Genomic DNA, 22,156 nt, shown 5'->3' on the forward strand with positions numbered 1-22,156 from the left:
CTGTGCTAGGTAGTGTCACGGTTAGATATTTATACAAGGAAGGAGAAGCCGAGGGAGGAAGAAAAAGAGCAACTGATCCAACTTGGAGCGTTACTACACATAAAATATCAGCTGTAACAAGATCGTCAGGAAGACCAGCAATTTATTTCTTAGATTCACTAGCACCACAACGAGGATTTACCAAGGAGGAATTACAAATAATACCAAAGGATACTCAATTACCGCCATCGTCGTTAATGTGAAATTTAATTCTACCTGAGATAATTTTCTTACTCGAGACACGGCTAGATAAACTAAATTTGACCAGGAAATTCTATCATCGACGATCCAAACTTGGCCATCTACGGTCAATCCCTGTGATGAATGTATCGTTGTTGCGTATCCGAGTTTCCATGGAGATCTTTCTGCGTTTATCGCATCATTGACAAGATTAATATCAACGAAAATAATATCATTCAAAACTAATATTTTTTCTTCTCCGCATGGCAAAGTAACATTAATATTTTGTTTCCTGGTATCAGCGGGCCTATAACACAACGGTACCTGCAATGTTGGAAATTTCTCACAATGAAGCTTGAATAACATTTCCTGAATAGCATCGCGAATAATTTTTCTGCTAGCAACAATCAGATGATCTGGACGCCACAAATTTAGAAAAATATCCATCGGAGTCTCGTCAATTATTTTTCTCATTACATCGCATTGAAACTTATTCGGTTGTAATCGAATTATTTTCTTAAACTCGGTCAGTAAAATATCATCAGATCTATAATCAGCGTCGATTTCCTCGTAATAGTCAACGAAGTTTCTGAGCCATTCATGAGGAGATTCACCATCAATAGGATCGGGTTGACCGTGATCTCCGCACATTACCACAGCGGTATTTTTTCCTTCCAGCCAACCCAGGAATGATTTTAACACAACTAAATTTACCGTGCAAATTTCATCAAATATTATGATTTTGTTGATATATTTGTTTCCCATGCGAGCCGAATCCCATAATCCACCGCTGTACTTGAAATAACTGTGATACGTACAAGAATTAACGCCGCGTTGTCTTATTTCTCGCGCTAATCTATGAGTTGGAGTCAACACAACCATATCGGATTTTGAAAATAAATTTATCGCTCTTGTTGTTTTACCACTACCACCAGGACCGTTCATGTATACAAATTTATTTCGTGAAATCGGATCGAATGCGGATGCGGCCGTTGATACTTCATCGCATTTATCCTTATGAAATTTATCACAATCTTCCACATCCGCGTCCTCGCAATAATCTAGAATATCTTCGTTTTTTATTCTCCAAGTTCCCCAAGACCCATCAGTGATTAAATTTTCCAATCTACACTGATATTTCTTATCGATATAAAACGAGTCCGTCGCAACCCTTACCGCGATATCAGAAAATTTATTTATCATCGATAACAAATTTATACTGACGTAAGCGAGCATTGACGACCTTAAATGCGTATACTGCGCTGACTCTCCGTCAAGATAACTAATCACGGTACCTAACTTCGTTCCATCAATGATAATATTTTCTCTGCTGCAGAATATTCCACGCGACACCGTATCGGCAATAATAAAATCCATCTCGGCATCATTGATAAATAATCTAGCGTGGCGATGTTTATGATCAACTGATCCTCCCTGAGTAAATTTACCAATTATTTTTCTTCCAATATCTTTCGCATTTTCACAATCCGTGGGCAACCACACTTCGGTTTGTTTCCTATAGGATATAATCGCCTCGCTCACCGTCAATGATATTAACATCGACGAATCCAGCATAAATCTTAACAACACCGTAGGGACCCATCTTCGCTGAGATAAATGCCGACCAATCCAAATATAGCAAATCTTATGTAAGTTTTCAGCAAACTCGAATGAAGTAACATGAGCGAATCCTGTCATAACAAAATCAGGTAACGGTCCGTTAATCGCAACTCTCGTCATCTCGCTGGTAGGATGGCCAAATTTAGCAAAGTAATCCGCACAATCGCCATATCCGAGGAAACTTCCAGGGTAGCATGCGCTCATATCAACGGAGATCATATCCTCGAAATAATACTTGGTATTCCACAATCCTCCATGGCCGTATTCGATACAACTAAGTTGAATATCATTGAGAAACTCGTTCCTTGTAGGTTTCCACGAATTTCTTTCTCTAGCAGCGTGAGCGGCAACAGACGAGACAGTAAAGCAGTTTGTCAGTAACTGATCAGGGTTTGATGAATATTTCTCCGCGATATTTTTCATCGATTCGTGTAATATTTCATCTCGGTAAATATCTCCCCGCGGCAGGATAAACTGATCGTATTTTTCTTCGCTAGAAAATAACCAGACCGATATTGGATCAGACGCGGCTAATATTTTGATACACCTGAACATGGCATCGGAATTGTCTTTTGCGCCATCAACGGGATAAAATTTAACAGAACGATCTCGTGGAAATATCATAACCGACTGTGCCCATGCGTGCGAATTATGATCAACAATTTCGTTTGGTGTTCCTCGAGAACTATACGGCGATGAATATAATATTTCTCCCGATAGTGTTTTAACCGTGATAGGAAATTTAAGTTTCTTACTTAACGCAGCAACATCGTCAATCGATGCACCATCAACAACTGTCTTTGCCCACGTGTTAATTTTATCCAATCTCAATTGAGTCAGACCAGATCCTCGTCGTGCGTTTTTCATGTGCTCGATAACGCGCTCAGCAACGCAATTTATTTTCGGAGATTCCTTCATCGCAGGTAGATTTTTCATATCCGGATTATTATTCAGCCGATAAATTCCATAAACAACAGCGCTAGAAGGATAAGCTCTAGCATAATAAGGACCGTCAATTCCCAATAACAATCCCGGCTTCGAATTTTTATCAAAAACAACATTTTTCTTACCGCCGCGCACAGGATCTCGTTTATCGCGAATGATCCAAGTGTCGTCAGGCATTTGTGCAATAAATTTTATTCCGAAAATAAATCGCTCTTCTTTATGTGAGTTTTTTATATGCTCGATTATCTTTTTCGCTCGCTCTAGATTCATCGTAGCATCAACAGAGTTAGTTTTCCATGTCGACCAAACATGAATCGCTCCATCATCGAAGAATTCCTTCTTGGCTCGATCTACCTCAGGAATGATATATTCTGCCTCATCAAGATCAAATGTATCCATTATTATATTTTAGACAAATATCTAAATTATAATATGCAATGCAAATGGATAACAGTCGGATCAACAAAATCATGTGATAAATCCTGCAGAGGTGAATATTGTGGAGCTCACATATACGCAATTCGACGAGGTAACAAGGGACCACAGCGATGTTTAGTTTGCCAAGTTGGCATTCGAGGAAAGACTCGATTATGTTTCTCCTGTGGAGGGAAAAAATATCGTGAGTTACGGAGATATTATGAAAAAAGATCCTCGTCAGTGATATCTTGTGAAGAAGATTATATTAATCGTTTCAAAGCAAATTATGATTTAAACAAAGAGAATATCATATATGGAAATGAAATCAGCGATTCCTGCAATGAAAATCTCACATGAGTATAGATCTCATCCTACCATCGAGGGTTACGAGGCATCTGAAGATGGTAATGTCAGAAACATAAAAACGAAGAATCTTGTTGGTAAAGTTATTAATTCGGGATATCTCATGTTTACCGTCAGTAAAAATAATAGAAGAAGAAAAACGAGTTATCTTAATCATAGATTCATATTCGAGTGTTACAAGGGACCAATAGAAATCGGACTTGTTATCGATCACATTGATGGAAATAAACTCAATAACAAGTTATCTAACCTTCGAGTTGTGACGCAGGGTGAAAATTCAAAGTTTGGTAATTCCGGTAGGTATCCGAAATATGCCAGGGCCGTCAAATCAATAAATCAAGAAACAGGTGAGGAGCTTGTATTTGAGTCGATGAATGCAGCTGCGAAATATTATAAAATTAATTCAATCTCGGTACGACGTGTGGCAGAAAAAAAACATAAAGCGACTTTTTCCTATAAGTTTGATTCGTGGATCAAATTCTCCTATACTCGAATAATATTAGATTCGGAAAACGACGAAGATGAGGAATAATTAAATATTACAAAATTAATATAATATGAATGAGGAAACCATAAACGATATCATTGAAGCGATTGATGATCTGAAGAAAAAGATAAATCTTCCATCGGAGTTGGACACAAATAAAATTCGATCGGAATTCGAGACAATTGTTCAAGGAAAACTTGAATACAAATATACGCTGCCGTCCGAGTATAAATTAATAAAAAAGATCCAAATCGCAATATACCAATCACTTGCAACAATCAGCGATGATCGCATCGAGGATTTTGTTAAATTATCGATGTTGGTGGAGAATGCGAGATTGATTTTATCAAACGCCTATGAATCACGAAAAATTACGAGTTCGCGAGTCAGGCAGTTGAAAAAACTTGTCGATGAAAGTAAAATTAGGGAATCATCCAATTCCTGAATAATTTCTGCAAAACAAAAAAAAAGATTAATTTTGAAAATTCCCCTGGTTTTTATTTATTTTTTTCGCCCATTTTTCCCTGGGATACAGATTTGGAAAATCTCGCTCACGATTTCACCAGAAGATTGATACTCACAGTTTCTCCTCGTATATCAAGTAAATTTCCTTTCTGATCCGTTAATTTGAAATTTATTCTTGACAAAAATCGATTATGACATCGCAGGTAAAATGGATTCATTGGTTCCTTGATTATCAAATAACCAGGAGATGCGCTAGGTGAAAATGAATATAAGATAAATCCCTGATGGGCTTGATTTGACTCTGACGCATCAACATTGTAACTACCCTCGACAACATCCGCGTGAAGATAAATCGCGATAACATCCGTTATATTAACGATACCCGGCGAGATATGCCGTCCACCTTTGTCAGGATCGTTATTGTGTTTAAGAATCAATTCTGAATGTACTTTTTTAGTCCATGCGGCATGTAATTTCGGAAATAAATCATCAATGGTATCAGTGACGGATTTTCTCATCGCATCAAAATCAGAATTGGGAAATTTGAAATTTGGCAGTGTTTCCTCGGTTAATTCAAATACTCTCATGAATTTTTGTTTTTCTCCTGAGTTTTTGATCAACTCGAATTTGCTAATAGGGAGAACATAGTCGGCAATTGATATATCGTCGACTATCGCCCGAATAAACATATCATGATAATATTCAATATCATTCGCAAGTTGATTTAAAATTTTCACGTGTTTTATAATTTCGCTACATGAACCAGATTTATTTAGTATGCATTCATGAAATGATCCTCGCAATAAATTTAATTGTAATTCGTGTTCTTGAATAAACTCGTCTAGTGTTCTTCTTACCAAGATACCGTCTATGGGGGCTATTATCCTGTTAATGTGGGTAGCGTCGAAGATTTTCACATCTGGGGGAATTTTAGGAAGAGGTAACCACGAGAGAATTCTTTCGTTAATAAAAGTGAAAGCGAACATTACTAGATTAAATTTGTGGTTATTCATGAGATTGATGGCGCTGTGGATCAAAGGTTTGTGTTTTGTATTTTCGTACCATCCTTCGTCGGTTGTAAAATCCGATTTTTTTGGTTCCGGTAGTTCTGGAAGGGTTTCATCATACCAACCTGGAATAATAACATCCGATTTTTTTGGTTCTACCAGAGGTGCGACCTCGGGCCAACCTAATATATTTCTAATCGATGATTGGTAAATATCTACCACGTACGGTGATTTCACTTCTATCATTGATGACAACGTTGGATCATGTGAAGATATCTTTATTCCCGGAGTAGCATCGCCGGTTATATTTGATATTCTAGTGATAAACTCATTATTCAGCTGATCAATTTCATAACTGCCCGTTGGTATACCAACGACGATCCAATCAGGTGTTCCATCGGGTTTATTTTTATTTGCAAAAACAAGTGAATTATTTGGCATCAAATTACCGAATGATTTTGATCTAACATTAGGCCAGCTATTGTAGACGCGCAATTGTGTTAACGCAATTTCGTTGACGCTGATTGGTGTTGAAAAATTAATGCTAAATTCTGGTTTCGTTGAACTTAACGATATTAACGTTGTTGTCGGCGGCGTCGTGTTTGTCACGATCTGGGCTAACTCGGACATTATTAATATTCATTTGTTCAATCTCCGAGTAGATACTGATAATCGAAGAAAATTCTAGATCGGATATAATACCGTCATTAAGACTCTCCGAAAGTAACGATGATAATTTTGAGTACGCGTCATTGATCTTAGTTAGTTTACTTTTGTACGAAGATAACTTTTCACTCGTGCACGAGGATATCTTTTTCGCGATGATATTTAAAACACCGGCAATTGTTGTTGTTGACGAGATTATTATTGTTGCTACAATTGGCGCGATTGTTGTCACTACGGATAAAATTATTCCTGCACCAGCGACTACCGCAGATACTGCGTAAACAGCAACATCAATGGTAACTAACCTTCGTTGATATTTCTTTATTTTTATCTGATAATCGTCGAGGAGTTTTTTTAACGAATCCTGCCATGATCGCGCCTGATTGTAGCGGTAATCAGATGCGGTCATTTATAAGTATAATTCGTTATTCCAATTTGGGGGTATTTCGGATAAATATTCGAAAATTGCAAAAAAGGGAGTTGGTTTTGTTATGGTTCTATCTGGTGGTTCCAGACTGATGAAAGTCCCTTGCTGTTCATCTAAGGATAAAATAAGAAAACCGGGATAATATTCAACGAAATATGCATTATTGCTTTTTGCATTGAATTTTATCTTGGAGATAATATGTATTCGATACATACCCATAATTGGCGCTTGAAAGAGAAATGGGTCAATCCCAGGTGTCCATATACCCTTATATGTCTCTACCACAAATGTCACACGGTATTGTAGATTTTTTGTTAATGCTCCCTCTGGTACAAAAATACGCCCTAATTTTCCAAGGTTCATTGACGATATTTTTGTGTTGATATCGTCAATTTCCTTACCTAATTGTTTTACGTCAGTGTCGTGAGTAGTTTTATCGACGGGTTGGTCAATCTTTGCTGTTGCAGCAATAAGTTTCATGTTTAAATCTCGAAATTCTACGTCGTACGTTGATGTATCTAACTTTTGACGCGTCAATTCACGTACCACGTTAATTTCATCGTTGATGGATTTTATTTTCTCATCTATTTGTTCTTGCATCGTTTTAACCCCCTTGGTAAATTCGGGAACAACAACATCGCTGAGTTTAGTAATTTCCTCGTTGATTTTTTTATTGAGATCGTCGATTGATGGTTTCTGACCCATCGAGATATTTACTTTGTTAATTTCGGCAAGAATATTAGTAATTTCCTCGTTGATTTTTTTTATTTTCTCGCTGAGATCGTCGATTGATGTTTTATCGATTTTCTGACCCATCGCGGTATTTATTTTGGTAATATCGGCGAGAATTTCAGTGATATCCTCGTTGATTTTTCTTATTCTCTCGCTGAGATCGTCATGCGATGCTTGATCGGCTTTTTTCTTTGCTAGTTCGTTTGCGGCGGAGGAAGTATCGCTGGATGTTTTTATGTTCTCGTCAAATTTTTTGCTAAATTTAGCTAAGGCATCGTCAAGTTTTTTAAGGTCGTTATTTAGCTTGTTAAGTCTTTTTGTCATTCTGTCCTGAAGATCGTCGTGTAATGCTTTATCGGCCTTCAGAAGCAACGTTGCTGATAACTCTTTGTCGGATTTTTCCACATCCGCGATATTGGCCTTCAGGGGTAACTTCGCTATAATATCGGCGATATCAGCAATAGATTTTAATACCATCTCCGATTGGCGAGTAAACTGACTAATGTGATCGCGGTATTCGTCTCGCTTGATTATATCAGTTATTTTGACGTTGCTGGTTTGTAATCTTCCTTCGGTATTTTGAAAAACAGCAACTTCGCCAGGATCCACCTCTGACAGCGATAAAAGATTGTTAATATCATCCCTCGTGGCAAATTTTGATGTATCGATGTTGACTACTTCCTTTTTTTCTTTCCTAAAGAGAGATCTACCGTAAATGTCAACCATGATATTTATCTAAGGTATATTCAAATAAAATTTTGCGATAAGGATTGGATGATTTTGAAATTGCATCAAGGACGTTAATTGACTCTGGGCCGCATATTGGTGGATCTGCTAATGTTTGTGTTGGAAGTGTTGAATACCAAACCGGAAGTTTTAGTTTTGACACGTATTTGATAAATTCATTTGGCGGTGCTAATCCATATGAGTCGAAGTAAATAACTTCGCGAGGATTAATCGCGTAAGCAACCCAGTGAGTGCCAGGACCAGAATTTTTATCAAGATTTATTATTCCTGTCTCGGTAGGATTTGGTTTATCCGGTAGTTGATCTCGCATAAATACGCCTCTGAAAAATTTTATTTTCTTTTTTTTTGCTTCACTGATTAAATCTAAATTTGAGGCTGGTAGGCTCGACTTAACCCGGATCCGTACGGGGGTCGTCTTAGGTAAAGGCCGGATCCTTGTCGTCGCTGCATCATTTTTGCAAGAAGGAGGGGAGCAAGAAGAGGAGGAAATATCCCTCCCTTTTTTTTGCGATATCTTCCTCCGGTAACTTTTTTTGCTAATGCGGAACCTATCCCTCCAAGCGCGCCTAATCCTACTGCCTTTCCAATCGCGGGGAGAGCTCCAGCTATCAATCCTGGAATAGCGGCCAATAGAGGGAAAATACCACCTATTTTGACCATATCTCTGATTGCTCCTATTGAGAGATTCAGGCGAATACCAGTATTTGCTGATTTGGCTCTGTTAAAATGTCCATGTTGATTTTTAGTTAACGATAGTTTGTTAGGTCCACCGTGAAGTTGATTATTTTTCAAAGTTAAACTTAATCCCCTCCGTGCTGTTGTTGCTGTTTGGAGTTTTTTCATCTGACCGGGGGTCAGAGTTACACTGACGTGATCGTATGGCATATTAATAATCACTTAATCTAAATTTGGAATTTATTACATGTTTTCTACGGGTGCGTCGATGACTCTCATTCTACCACTGATGCCTTCCAGGATCATTGTTCTATCGCTGAGAATAACCGCGATGGCTCTTGCATTTCCTCCTGTGTTAATTCTTGCTTTGAAATGAATATCGACGACCGACTGCTTTACCAAATCAAGATGTTCCAGGGAAAAATAATAGATGGGATAGAATGTATTAAAATCTAGTTGTGATATTTGCAATCCCGTATCAATATTTTGATCGCGACCCATAAAACTTAGTAATCGATGATACGCGCGTGCCGTAGAATATTGGGCAAAATTGATAGCTATTTCCTCCGATGGCTCCTGTTGGCCGTTTATTCTCAACGAAACATTTGTTGCCTCGAATTGATCGAATATCATGTGGCTGCGATTTTGATCGTATCTATCCGCAGATTGAAGGGCAACAAAGATGTGTCTAGGTGCGGAAGAGCCCTGCTGTGAAGCAATTCGCCAGGTAAATATTCCGTTAATATTAACATCGAGGGAGTCGGTCATCGTTGTCAACCAGGACATGACGGACTTTCCGCCTTGATTCATAAATGACAATAATTTTTCTTCTACGATCATCGATGGAACTATCGCTGGCATCCACAAGGTAATTCTTTCAAGGATAACTTTACCGACATCATTGGGATCCGCACTCACTTCTCTCCAGATGGCTCTGTTATCATCGGCGTCTCGAACGAAAATTATCGTGTGTTTTGCCCCGTAAATAACTTTTCTAAAATGTCTGCAAAATCCAAAAATATGAGATAATGGAATTGCGCAGGAAAATCTTCGTTCATCTGTAGTTAGCATAGCCTTTCGCGCGGTAAATCCGAGGTTATAATCGGGATTGTTGCCAACTATTATATCCTCAAAAGCAGCAACAACAACAGGAGGAGCAGCGCGATCAACAGGTCGTCTTTTTACATACAAGGTAGAATCAGGAGAGTCGGAATTATCCTTGGCGAACATCATACTAGGGCCGGCCGACCTGGTAAAATCATCCGAGTATCTGGCTAGGCCCACAATCGTCGTTGCTATATCAACGTTGTTCGTGATTGATTCGATCTCTCTTCCGTCAATCATGTAAGTGGCGTTCTTGAATAATGACATGATACCATTGTTGACGAATCCGACTTCATAATTTCTTTCAAAATTGGTATCGTTTGTCCTAATAATTCTCCCAACAAATTCGATATACGCCTCAGATGGAAGAAAATATCTTGTTGTATCGTGGACTTGTATTTCCTTCCGATTTCTTGAATCTGGCTCAACTACATCGTACGAGAAATACTGAAAATCTCGCACTGATGTATCCCTACCTACTGGTTCATCCATGTCAAATACTTCATTTGACACTTGTGCGAACATTTATTATTAATAATATCGTCTAAAACGAAGACCATCACCCGAAACAAAACTTGTATTTGCTAGATTTGTCCTAGCAACATCCTGCGCTAGATTTGTATTAGCAACTTCCTGCGCTAGATTTGTTATAGCAGCTTCCTGCGCTAGATCATTTATTTTTTTATTTGCCGCATCATTTATGACCTTACTGACTTCAGGTGGCATTTCTCTGGTGATAGGTAATTTGACGGGTTGTTTTTTACGCACTAAACTTAATATTTTATTTTTGATAGCGTTGAAGCCTTTACTAGCCAAATTACCGATACCAGAAACAGCAGTCTCACCTATCTTTCCTATCGCTTTCAACCCAAATTGCTTAATCACGGGTCCAATTTTAGGTATTACTCGCGTGACAAGACTTCCAATGATATCGCCGAATCCATTACCGTGAATATATTTGTACACTGGCAATCGAGAGTTTACTATGCGGACCTGATTAGGTCTGCGTTGATGTTTGTGAACAATCATATTATTTCAATTATGTTGTTTTAATCGATGAGTTCATCGACAAACTCTTTGTAAATGTGAGAATTAATGATACCGCCGCGGAATAATCGCTGACAAATATCTGATGCTTCGTTGACTACCTCACGGGAGTTATTTCCAGCTCGTTTTCCTCCGATTAATACTTCGAGGCGAGATACATCGTTGACAACACTGTCGGGACAAACTGAATATCCGCTTCCTGTTTTTTTTGTTTCTGGAGATTCCAATGGCGTTACGTAGAATACTTCATCTGACGGCGTTGAAGATAACCCTGATGGCGATGACCCTGATAACGACGACTTCGGTGGCGAATATGGTTCTCGTGGACGAAGTGATGGAAATGGTATTGGTGTGTCCGATTGCAGCGATGAATAATATTCAGATATACCTCTCGAAATTTCCGGATCAAGTAAATGGCTTACCCTCTCTCTCTTAGGTGGCGAACTTTCCTCACCTGTAGGTAATGAAAGGGGAGTGGGACGAGGAGGAAGAGGTTGTAATAAAGCAGAAATTTCTTCAGATGATGGTTCGAGTTTGGGGTATGTTAATTTAGAAATAAATTCCTCTGTAGGATTATAATATTTTTTAGGACTATCTTTTTTAGGTGTTGCTGAAATTGATGCTCTTGATTTTCCTTGTGATAACTTTACTCTGTGTTTATGAACATCCGATGTAAATTTCTCAAAATCTTCATCAGAATATCTTATTGGTTTTCCTAAAGTACCAAAATACATCATCGCATACCAATCAAGCGTTTCAACTTTATCAGCATCAATATCTTTTCGCAAAAAGAATCTTTTATTTTCCGGAGAATCATCTGCAGCCATTTCAACTGTTGAACCATAGTTCCTGATTAAATACAACTTGTTTTCATCCAAATAATTTCTAGCAGATAAATTAGGATCAATTATAAACGAACCATCATCCTTGTGCGGTTCATCACTCTGATCTTTTTTCTTTTTCGATTTTCTTTCCTTTTTCTGAGGTGGAGTTCTTTCTTTTGATCTAGCTCCTAATTCCTCTGGTTGAAATATTGGTTCCTGTGGTTGAATATCTTCCTGTGGTATTAATTTTCTCCCTCGTGTTTTAGTTTTTTCTTTCTTCTCCTGTTGTTTTCTTTCTTTCTCTTGCTTTTTTTCTTCCTTTTCCTGTTGTTTTCTTTCTTCCTTCTGCTCCTTATTATATTTTTGTGTTGCTCTTGCTGCAGCTATATATCTTACGTAATATCTATCATCCACCTTTTTTATTGTTGTTTTTTCTGTGTAAATTTTGTATAGTAAATCATACCAAATTTCACGAGTTCCATATCTTTTTTTTCCTATTTCAGTCAAAAATTCCCTTCGATTTTCAAACATATTTTCCACAAGTCGAGCAAAATGATCTATATTAGGATACATTTCATAAAGTGGCTGTGATATTATGTTCCATCCCTCATCGGTGAAATTTTCTCTTAAATTATCAATATTATACTTTCCTTTTATCATCATAGGTTTTCCTACTACAGGTTTTCCATCTCCAGGTTTTCCTCCAGCAGCAATTGCAAGTTGTTGTGCTGCTGCTGCTATTGCTAATCGCTCGGGTAATGTTCGTGATTGATCCTCAATACTTCTCAACGCGCGAAAAATTCCACTTTTCCTGGTATCTGGATCCTTTTCGTCACCATACACAACCTGTTCAATTGTTCCGGTCACTGGCTTCAACCATTTTGCCGAAGTTTCTGAAATTCCATGTTGTACATCTTCGTAACCACGAACATTTCTCTTAAATAATCGTTTTGTCGGAATGAGCTTCTTTAATGCCGCTAATTGTTCTCGCGCTAATCTTGCAGAATGAGGTTCTCCAACTGTACTAGCTTTCGGACTCATCTTATTTTCAACTATATTGTTTTATTGTGAGATAAAATTAGTATCTGCAGCCTTAATCTTGCATTGCACACATTCGACGAGAATTATTTTCCCACCCACCCCCGAAAAGTTGTATTTTTTCCTTGTCCAGAATCATATAATTTGCACACAAAAAATGCACTCTGTGTCGAATTTACGCAAATTGTTTTTCGTAGAAAGGTTTATTTTTGAAATCTGAGGCTTCTACGGAGAAAGTTCTCGTAGGAAGGTTTATTTTGCTGGAACCGTCTGGTCTGTACGACTTCCCTGCTGCTATAACCATATTTATTCCAGGCAGTTTTTATTTGCAGCCTTTGGAAAGAGAGAAAAGAGAGGTTACAAGTCAATTGTAATCTGTATTTTCAGTTACCTGACAAATGTGATCTTGTTCACGTACTAGGACAATACTATATATTCCATTATCAATTAAACTTCTAACTCAATGATTCATTCATGTTTTAATTACACTATACATTGTCACAAGAACCACCTGGCTATGCAGTGTGATTTACACCCTAGTTAAATATGCTTAGAGCTTTGGTCTTGTTGAAACCAAATAGATGGCAAGATTAATCAGAAGAGGTCAAATAAGTGAGGCTACTAATAGGGAAAAATCAGGCTATCTTTAGGGAAATGAAGATCTGTTATGTGCTATCAGGCCGATGTTGTCAGGACAAGCAATCATGTGTCACTTGTAGTGATACTTGCCAATAAAGATAACAGTATAATAGGTTTGCAATAAAATGTCAATTATATCCAAGGCAAAACAGTACAAGCACTTAACAGATAACTTGTATACAAATCAATTTAATGGAGACAGTGTCTTTAAAGTTTAAGATAGAAAATGACAAAGCTTTATATTTTATGTTTGTTTGACTATAATGAAACAATGAGACTAGCTGACCAAAGGTCTTTGGTCTATACTATTGCATGTTGGATAAGAAAACATCAAAGGGTTCATTTTAAAATGCACATGGTATTTTTGTTATCGTGATGGACTTAATAAAGATAACTAATTAACGATAATATTTAAGGATACGTACTATAAGGCCTTTGTCCAGTTGTTAAGAAAACACCAGTAGATATTATAATAACAATAAGAGAGTTTATGCATCAATCATTGTATTTTCTCTCCAGTAAAGAAAACAAATAAGGCTGGATTGATGAATGAGATTAGAAAAACAGAAGAATTGCCATTTCAACGAGAGATTATTAAAAGCCTTTCTATATGATTATAAATGGTGATATTTCTTTATTTCTTGATTCCCGTTTCATTATTCACTGTGATATGTGAAGTAAGAAAGTAGGTCGGGTCTTCTTTTTTTTGAGGCAACAAATAGTTATGTTTTTCAACTGGTATTATATGAAAGATATCTTACATCAGTATTTTTCCCAAACTATATGAAATGGTGAACTTATATTCTTGATTTCAATAAGGAAAACATTAAAATAGTTGGTTAAAAGAATTAAATGAATTATAAATGGTGATTATTTGATTTCTTAATCTTCTGATTCATTATTTAATGCCTCAATTACAAATTTATGGGAAGTTATCAAACAGTTATTAAGTTGTAATTGAGGCAACAAATAGTTGTTTTTTTTCTTTCAGGTTCTATCCAACATATGATCAAAAAAAAATACAGTGTTAGTTTGACGTACCTATATTGTACATCAGTAATATTTAAAAGCCATTTGAAACATAAACTTCATGATTCAGGTAAAAAATATAACAAGTAAGTGGTTAAAAATTAATAAATGCAAAGGTAAGTGACCTTTCTGCATGATCATAAATAGTGATTCTTTTATTTCTTAATCACTTGTTTCATTATTTGATGCCTTACTTAAGAATTTACTCAAAGTTAATCACTATTTATATCCTACACTTTGTTGATAGGTGCCAATGTTCTTTTTGTCCCATTTTATTATGAATATATTCAAAGTGCATTACATATCTAATATTTCAAACATTAATTATGATAGATGAGAATGTATTGTGTGAGTAGTAATTATTCTCTTTCTTGAAAAGGAAATCTTTCCATTGGATGTGATGCGGAAGGCAGCTAGCCTGGGTTTTGGTGCTGTGTACTGCAGGGAAAAATATGGAGGTACAGGTCTCAGCAGATTGGATGCCTCCATCATTTTTGAAGCTCTGTCTCAAGGTTGTACCAGTACCACAGCTTACATTTCTATCCATAAGTAAGTACATCATTGGAAAATTTATTCTGTCTCATTGCCAAGGCTTGGATATGGAATTAATACATTAGTTTTGACTTGAGAAGATCCTCTAAAGAGAGGCATATCCTTGTTCAGGTACCTCCTTACTTGGTACCAAACTAGTATATTTGTATCATTTTATTTTACCCCCTCCCCCTTATGAGAGACCACCCCTTCTATGAGGTCACCATTTCATTACAGAAGGGCTTGCCTTGTAAGAATCGGACTAATGTGTGCCTTTTCTCTGTATTTCCATTTGTTTGTTTAACTGCCTTTCATGTTTTCTATAAAAGTTTTGGAATTGTAAACCTTAAACATCTCCAAAAATGGTTTCATGTGCAATCTTATTTTGACCCTGACCTGGAAGGTCAGGGTCAAATCATCGGTACAGTTATTTATTGGTGTTTATATAATATATGTTTAATGACTAAAGGTGGTACTTACGCATGTTAACAGCTGAAATGGATGCCCTGTCACAATATGACTTTTCCACATCTTACTGTCATACAGATTCAGTATGACTTCTCCACATCTTACTGTCATTCAGTATGACCTTTCCACATCTTACTGACTTACAGACGCAGTATGACATTTAGGGCTGTCAACGGGTACTCGGGTACCCGACCGTATTGAAAAACCCGGGTATTGAAGCGTAAACACGGGTACCCGTAAAATAAAATCGCCACACTCGCCAACCACTTCAAACAGGTGTGACAGCTATGGCTTTAATTAGAAACCAGATCCCTGCTTAATATAAATAAACAATACATCAGAGAGTCTGTTTGGATTAATAAAATTCATTGGCATTGTGCAACAGGACAAACCGTTATCCCCGAGGCATTATATACCAAGGTTAAAACATAGCATTGTTCTACAGGTAATAAACCTCTTTGTAGACGATAACTATTGATTGTGGGTGCTAAATGATCGGTACATTGCGTGCTCTTTTAATGAAATCCAGATGGATACCTTTGATTTCCGAACACACATGTCGAAGAAATCCCACAATTTATATTATGAACAATTATCACCTAGACACCTTGAAATCTTCGTACACATGCACACACACACACAAAGACGGTTTTAACGCATTACTCTTGACATGTGGTAAAGCTGCTTTACATGCATGCGTGGGTAATTCAAATCTGCGGTCAAAAGCCGATGAATAAACGTGGTCTGTTCTAACAAGGACTTATACTTTAAAAAAAGGTGAGTGTACTAAAGGATTTAACGCGGCTGATCACAGTGATCATTAAAAGTTGGATTATACCTACCATCGGTGTACAAAGGTCATTCTAAATAAATTTATTAATTAATAGCGTGCGGTCAGATCATTTGCAGCTACATCGGTGCGGACGCATCAGACCGAGTAGTGCATTACACGGTTAGCCTCTATCGCCATATAAAATATTAAAGAAATGGGGATAACAATTAGTTGGTCTACGGTTGTACATGTCATTCATGTGCTAACGGGTACCCGTTAAATTTTGCAACGGGTACCCGGGTTGGTTTTTCGTGATTTTTGACAGCCCTAATGACATTTCCACATCTTACTGTCATACAGATTCAGTATGACTTTTCCACATCTTACTGTCATTCAGATTCAGTATGACTTTTCCACATCTTACTGACATACAGATTCAGTATGACTTTTCCGCATCTTACTGACGTACAGATGCAGTATGACATTTCCACATCTTACTGACATACAGATTCAGTATGACTTTTCCATATCTTACTGTCATACAGATTCAGTATGACTTTTCCACACCTTATTGATGTAAAGATTCAATATGGGATTTCTTGGGTTCTTCCTCCACCATTAATACTGGCCGCCATGTATAGCCTATCGTATGCTGAAAAATGGCGTTAAACCCTACAACAACAACTTTTCCACACCTTACTGATATAACATTCATTAGCTTTTCCACATTATACAGATGCAGTATGACATTTCCACATCTTGCTGTCACACAGATTCATTGACTTTTCCACACCTTACTGACATACAGATTCAAAATGACTTTTCCACACCTTACAGACATACAGATTCAGTATGACTTTTCCATATCTTACTGACATACAGATTCAGTATGACTTTTCCATATCTTACTGACGTACAGAATAAATATGACTTTTACACACCTTCCTGCTATACAGATTCAGTGACTTTTCCACACTTCACTGCCATACAGATGCAGTATGACTTTTACACATCTTGCTGCTGTACAGATTCATTGATTGTTTCACGCCGTACTGATGTACAGATTCAGTGACTTTTCCACATCTTACTGATATTTTTCTGTCTGATGTTTCTGTCAGTAGTCAATTTGGTATTGTAGTTATAAGTTTATAGATTCCAAAATCATGTTGGTCCACATTATATGGTATGCATGCATCATCTGTTTTAGTTTGTCCAGCACTCTTTCAGGATAAATTTGACACATCAGTGCATTGAGGAATCTGTGGAGGTTAACTGTTATCCAAGACATAATACATACATTTGTATTGTCTGGTAATGCATTCTTTAATTGATATATGTCAAAATAACTTTATTATATTAAAATAAGAAACCTATACTTAATTTTTCTAGTATGTGTGTCTGGATGATAGATGAGTTTGGTAATGATGAACTCAGAAAGAAGTGGATACCTCAGCTTGCCAGTATGGAGAAACTAGCATCTTACTGTTTGACAGAGCCTGGTAAGTTCATGCACATACCTGGACTTACTTTGACCACGAAACATTTCAAATATTTTAAAATATACTTAATAACTTTTTACTTTCTTTTTAATCAATTTTTGTTCACCATACTGTTATTTGATCAGCACTGACCCATGTGGGTACCATAAAAGCATGGATTGTGACAATGACTTCAATGGACTTTTAATTTCATTCAATGCTAGCTTGAAAGATTTTATTCCACAGAAATCCGTCACATCTTAAAGTGGTTAATAGTATATCTGTCATAGAGTAGTTATTTGTATATCTATCTTAAAGTAGTTTTTTAGTATATCTGTCATAAAGTAGTTATTTATGTCTGTTATAGAGTTGTTATTTGTAGATCTATCTTAAAGTAGTTTTTTAGTATATCTGTCATAAAGTAGTTATTAGTATATCTGTCTTAAAGTAGTCATTAATTTATCTGTCTTAAAGAAGTCATTTTTATATTTTTCTTCTATTAATTTTTAGTATATATATCTTAAAGTAGCGATTTGTACATCTTAAAGTAGTCATTAGCATATCTAAGAAGGAAAGGATTATATTTTCTTCATTTATCCATCAAATACATTACCTGATCACATTACATTAGGATAACTTTTTCTGCTACTTCAAAATCTGGCAGAAACATATTTCAGTCTATAGACTAAGGGAAGCAACTCTTACAGGTTAGCCATCCTTACGACTAGCTACATTGTCACTATTATACTCAAATGTAAGCAGGTTTTTGCTTTCGCTTAATTCTGTAAACATGGACCTCCAGGAATCTTGCTTATTCTGTATTTAAATTCAGCCATCCACTTTTTTTATTTCAGTGGTGTAGGAAGTGAAAATTTTGGGTTTTTTTGGGGGGTACATGCAACATTTTTTGTGAATTCTGGTGAGTTTATTTTTTTAATACAAATTACTTTTTGTTAATCCCAGGAGTGGATGTAATTTAGTTAAAAATCAGACATGGTTCCGAATCTTTTTTAGCTATGCGCAAGCAACATGGGGATAACTCTAATATGCTTTGAAAGCAGTGGTAGCCGGGAATGGCACAATCAGGTTAAGTTGAAGTATCGTTCTTTAATGAAAGAAATAAAAAATACATTAATATTGAAGAAGGTGTTTAGATAACTTCATTTCATTCAAGAGATCCTTTTAACTGATTTCAGTATTCCCAGCTTCCGTCGCATTACAGCAAACTGAAATGTGGTCCAATGAAACTTGAAAACATGCCCATTTAGTTGTGTGGGAATTTGAATTTATTGGGAAAAAGACATCAGTATAAGTAAAGTCTGACTAAAACATTATAACTTTAATTTGTAGAAAACTGCCGATATAGGAAGCCAAGTGTGTGAGATATTCCTAAAAGTTTGACTTATGCAAGACCTCAACCTGATAATCAACATCAGGACACGCTACACAGCACCATTATTGGGCAGTAAGATATCGATGCCCCAAAAATAAACGACGGGTTGAGGTCTGGCATTGTAGGACTATGGGTTTATGGGGGGAAAATATAAATATGTAATAATGAGACCATGATGAATTCAAAGAAGTTAAGATTACACCTTGAAAATTCGTTTTTCAAAATACTTTGCACATATTTTTTTAAATATACTAGTAGTGACTCTTTCGTTTTTGAGTTGCTCTATGCCTGAATCATGAAGCACTTATAGATGAGTTTGAGGATTATGAGTCTGTACCTGTATTAACATATGATCACCGGTAAAAGAGCTTTTGTATTTACTGGCCGGATATTTTCAGCAAGACAATTAGTACTGGTGGCATCCATATCCCAAATCTGAAATTAGTTATTCAGTGGCTACTTACCTTGCCTCACAACAACGCAGACTGAGAGATCTTTTTCTATGGTAAAAAAATACATACAGATTGTTGGAAATCCATGAATGCAGACACTGAGGTAATTTTTAAAGTGTAAAATAAACAGTGAGACCTGCTGCATAGACTTTAAAACCCCTGATTACATTTTGAAAAGGGCAAAGGGTGCTTGTGTTGCATATAATAACGTGTGTGTGTTGCAACACACTCAAAATGAAAAGAATAAAATGAAAAAAAGTTTCAGAGTTGTAAATAATTATGTAAATGTGTGTAAAATTAGTTTGTTTATGGTATTTGTTGTTTTAACACTGTTGATCTTATATAATGTATGAATACATTTTTTCGTGTAAGTTTTTTTGGTATTTGTAATGTTTTTATTGGTCTGACATACAGGTTTTCATCACACATGATATCGGCTTACAAAAAACAAACAGGTCTACGAGGCATGTTGATGATATGTCATCATCATTTCCATGTGGAAGGCTGTATGTCTGGACTCTGGCTGTACAGAAGAAGAACAAGTCACCACATTGATAAAGGGATTGAAATGAAAATGTTGGAACACATGATTAAAATCACTCCTCCTATCAGGTATGAGGTTTACAATCGAATGTGTCCATTGCATGTGTGGCATGTGTGTGTACAAGTGTCATTTACACCACATGAAATACATGAAGGTTTGTAATTTGATCAATACGGCTTGCCAGCTGGCCATAGCATCCATACTGCACCAGCTGGCCGGACTGCAAGGTACCGTTTATTTTGGTTTTGGTATACTGTTCTGACTGTTGACCAACTGGACTATGTACAATTGCAGCATCAGGAGTTGGTTATCTCCAACTGGTGAGTCAGCCAAGCTGTCAGCCATCCAGAATGACTGTTGCTAGCCAGCATGCCAACTGAGTGGACCAACTATTCCTATTAAATTCATATGGAACTGTCATTACTAATGGAACCATCCGACTGAGCCAAACTGGTTATCTGAACAACATTCTACTATGTGATCACTACAGATGCGTATCCAGTGGGCAAACTGATTATGCATGCTGATGATACTTCATCATTATGGAAGACTGTATCCCTGGACTCAGTGAACGGAGGAGTACAGTTCCCACATTAATGAAGCGGGTCAAATGGAAATGTTGGAACATGTTAAGCTGACAACAGAATGGATAGAATTTAGTTTACAGCAGCCTCAGATATGGAAGGTCAGGGATTCGAACCCCAGCAGAGTCATACCAAATGTTAGTAACAGTTGCCTTGCTAGGCACACAGCATTAAGAGGTTAGTGTTAGTACTGGTCGGACTGGTGTCAGAATAATATGACTATATGGGACATCATGCCTCATGTCTGCAGCATGATGCCCAGTGCTAGACATCACTATAAAATGCCACACTACAGACATCATAGTGATATGACTGAAAAACTGTTAAAGCTACATTAAAAATCTAAATTACACACACACAGAGTTCACAGCAGTGATAAAGAAAATTTTAAAGATTTTGTCTCTGTCAGAAAGCCCTCCTTCCCCATCCTGCCACAATTGATAGAGATGCAAACGATTTCCTGATGTCTCTTAGAGTTTTCATGATCCCTGTAATGCAAGAGCTTTCTTTAGTTATCTGCAACTTTTTCACTCAACTGGTAGAAAGAACCATACATAGATATTTTATTCACATGGTCCCTGACTAAATGTTGGCAAAGCGCATAGATGGGTCTTTAAAGCCACATTAAAGTTTTATTCATCAATGTTATGTTGACTGCCTCCCTCTGCATCCAGTAATTTTTCATCTAGTCAAAAAAGCAGCTATAGATCATTGCTGTTTTTTACGTGCTCCTTCCCTTTTGGTTCTCCAGTTCTATCAGGGCATTGAATTCAGGCAGGGTGAAAGCAAGAGGCACAATAATTACTCTTTAACTTTCAGCACAATCTTCTGTCTCTGCCAGGCCCAGTTACGGAACTTACAAGAGATAGAACAATTTGCCACCAGAGAAATCACAGTGGCAATTCTCAACAATGGCAGCTTTTTCTTTTTTAATCCTGGCCATGTGAATTTTAGGCAGTCATATGTCCTCATTTTCACAGACAGGCATGGAGGGGAGTGAGAGGAACACAGTTTCTCCTTCCACAGACCTTTCTTTGATCATCAGTGATACCAGCCCTCTGGCAACCTACCTGAGGCACTTGACTACTCCCATTTTGTCAGATTTGAACCAGGACTTGCTGAAAAATGAGGGTTGATTCAATCTGTGTCAGAGGATCTCCATATTTTGTTTTTCAAACCTCCTCCACTTATTGTCTTACCTTCATGAACTAACTCCCAAGTGATCTTATGAAGGAGGTATTTTACACACCCCAAAATATCTAGTTTTTGTTTGTATAGGGGCACTGGAGATAGTACAAAACAAGACACATACTGGTGTCTACTCCCGAACATTTCTGGTTAGTTAAATGGCAGATTGAGACTTGTGATAGATCTAAGCAGGATGAACCAATTTATTCTACTCCGATTCAAGATGACAGGTATGCCATCTTTCACTGCTTTGCCTTGTGTACACAATCAGTCTTGAAATGAACAACTCATATTT

At 37.0% G+C, this 22,156-nt stretch overlaps 1 protein-coding gene across 2 annotated transcripts in view; it reads left to right on the forward strand.

The window, feature by feature from the left end:
- The window catches only part of LOC149796484 (isobutyryl-CoA dehydrogenase, mitochondrial-like), a 73,295-nt gene that overhangs the window by 16,824 nt on the left and 34,315 nt on the right, over positions 1-22,156 (forward strand). For both annotated transcript variants that reach the window (XM_089961198.1, XM_089961199.1), the window contains 2 exons: positions 14,831-15,000; positions 17,612-17,721. In XM_089961198.1, the coding sequence (XP_089817324.1) occupies positions 14,831-15,000; positions 17,612-17,721 (280 nt within the window). The remainder of the gene's footprint in view (positions 1-14,830; positions 15,001-17,611; positions 17,722-22,156) is intronic.

Source organism: Sinohyriopsis cumingii, chromosome 6, assembly GCF_028554795.1.
Source record: "Sinohyriopsis cumingii isolate HCF-2022 chromosome 6, ASM2855479v2, whole genome shotgun sequence".
In the NCBI taxonomy this organism is placed as follows: Eukaryota; Metazoa; Mollusca; class Bivalvia; order Unionida; family Unionidae; genus Sinohyriopsis; species Sinohyriopsis cumingii.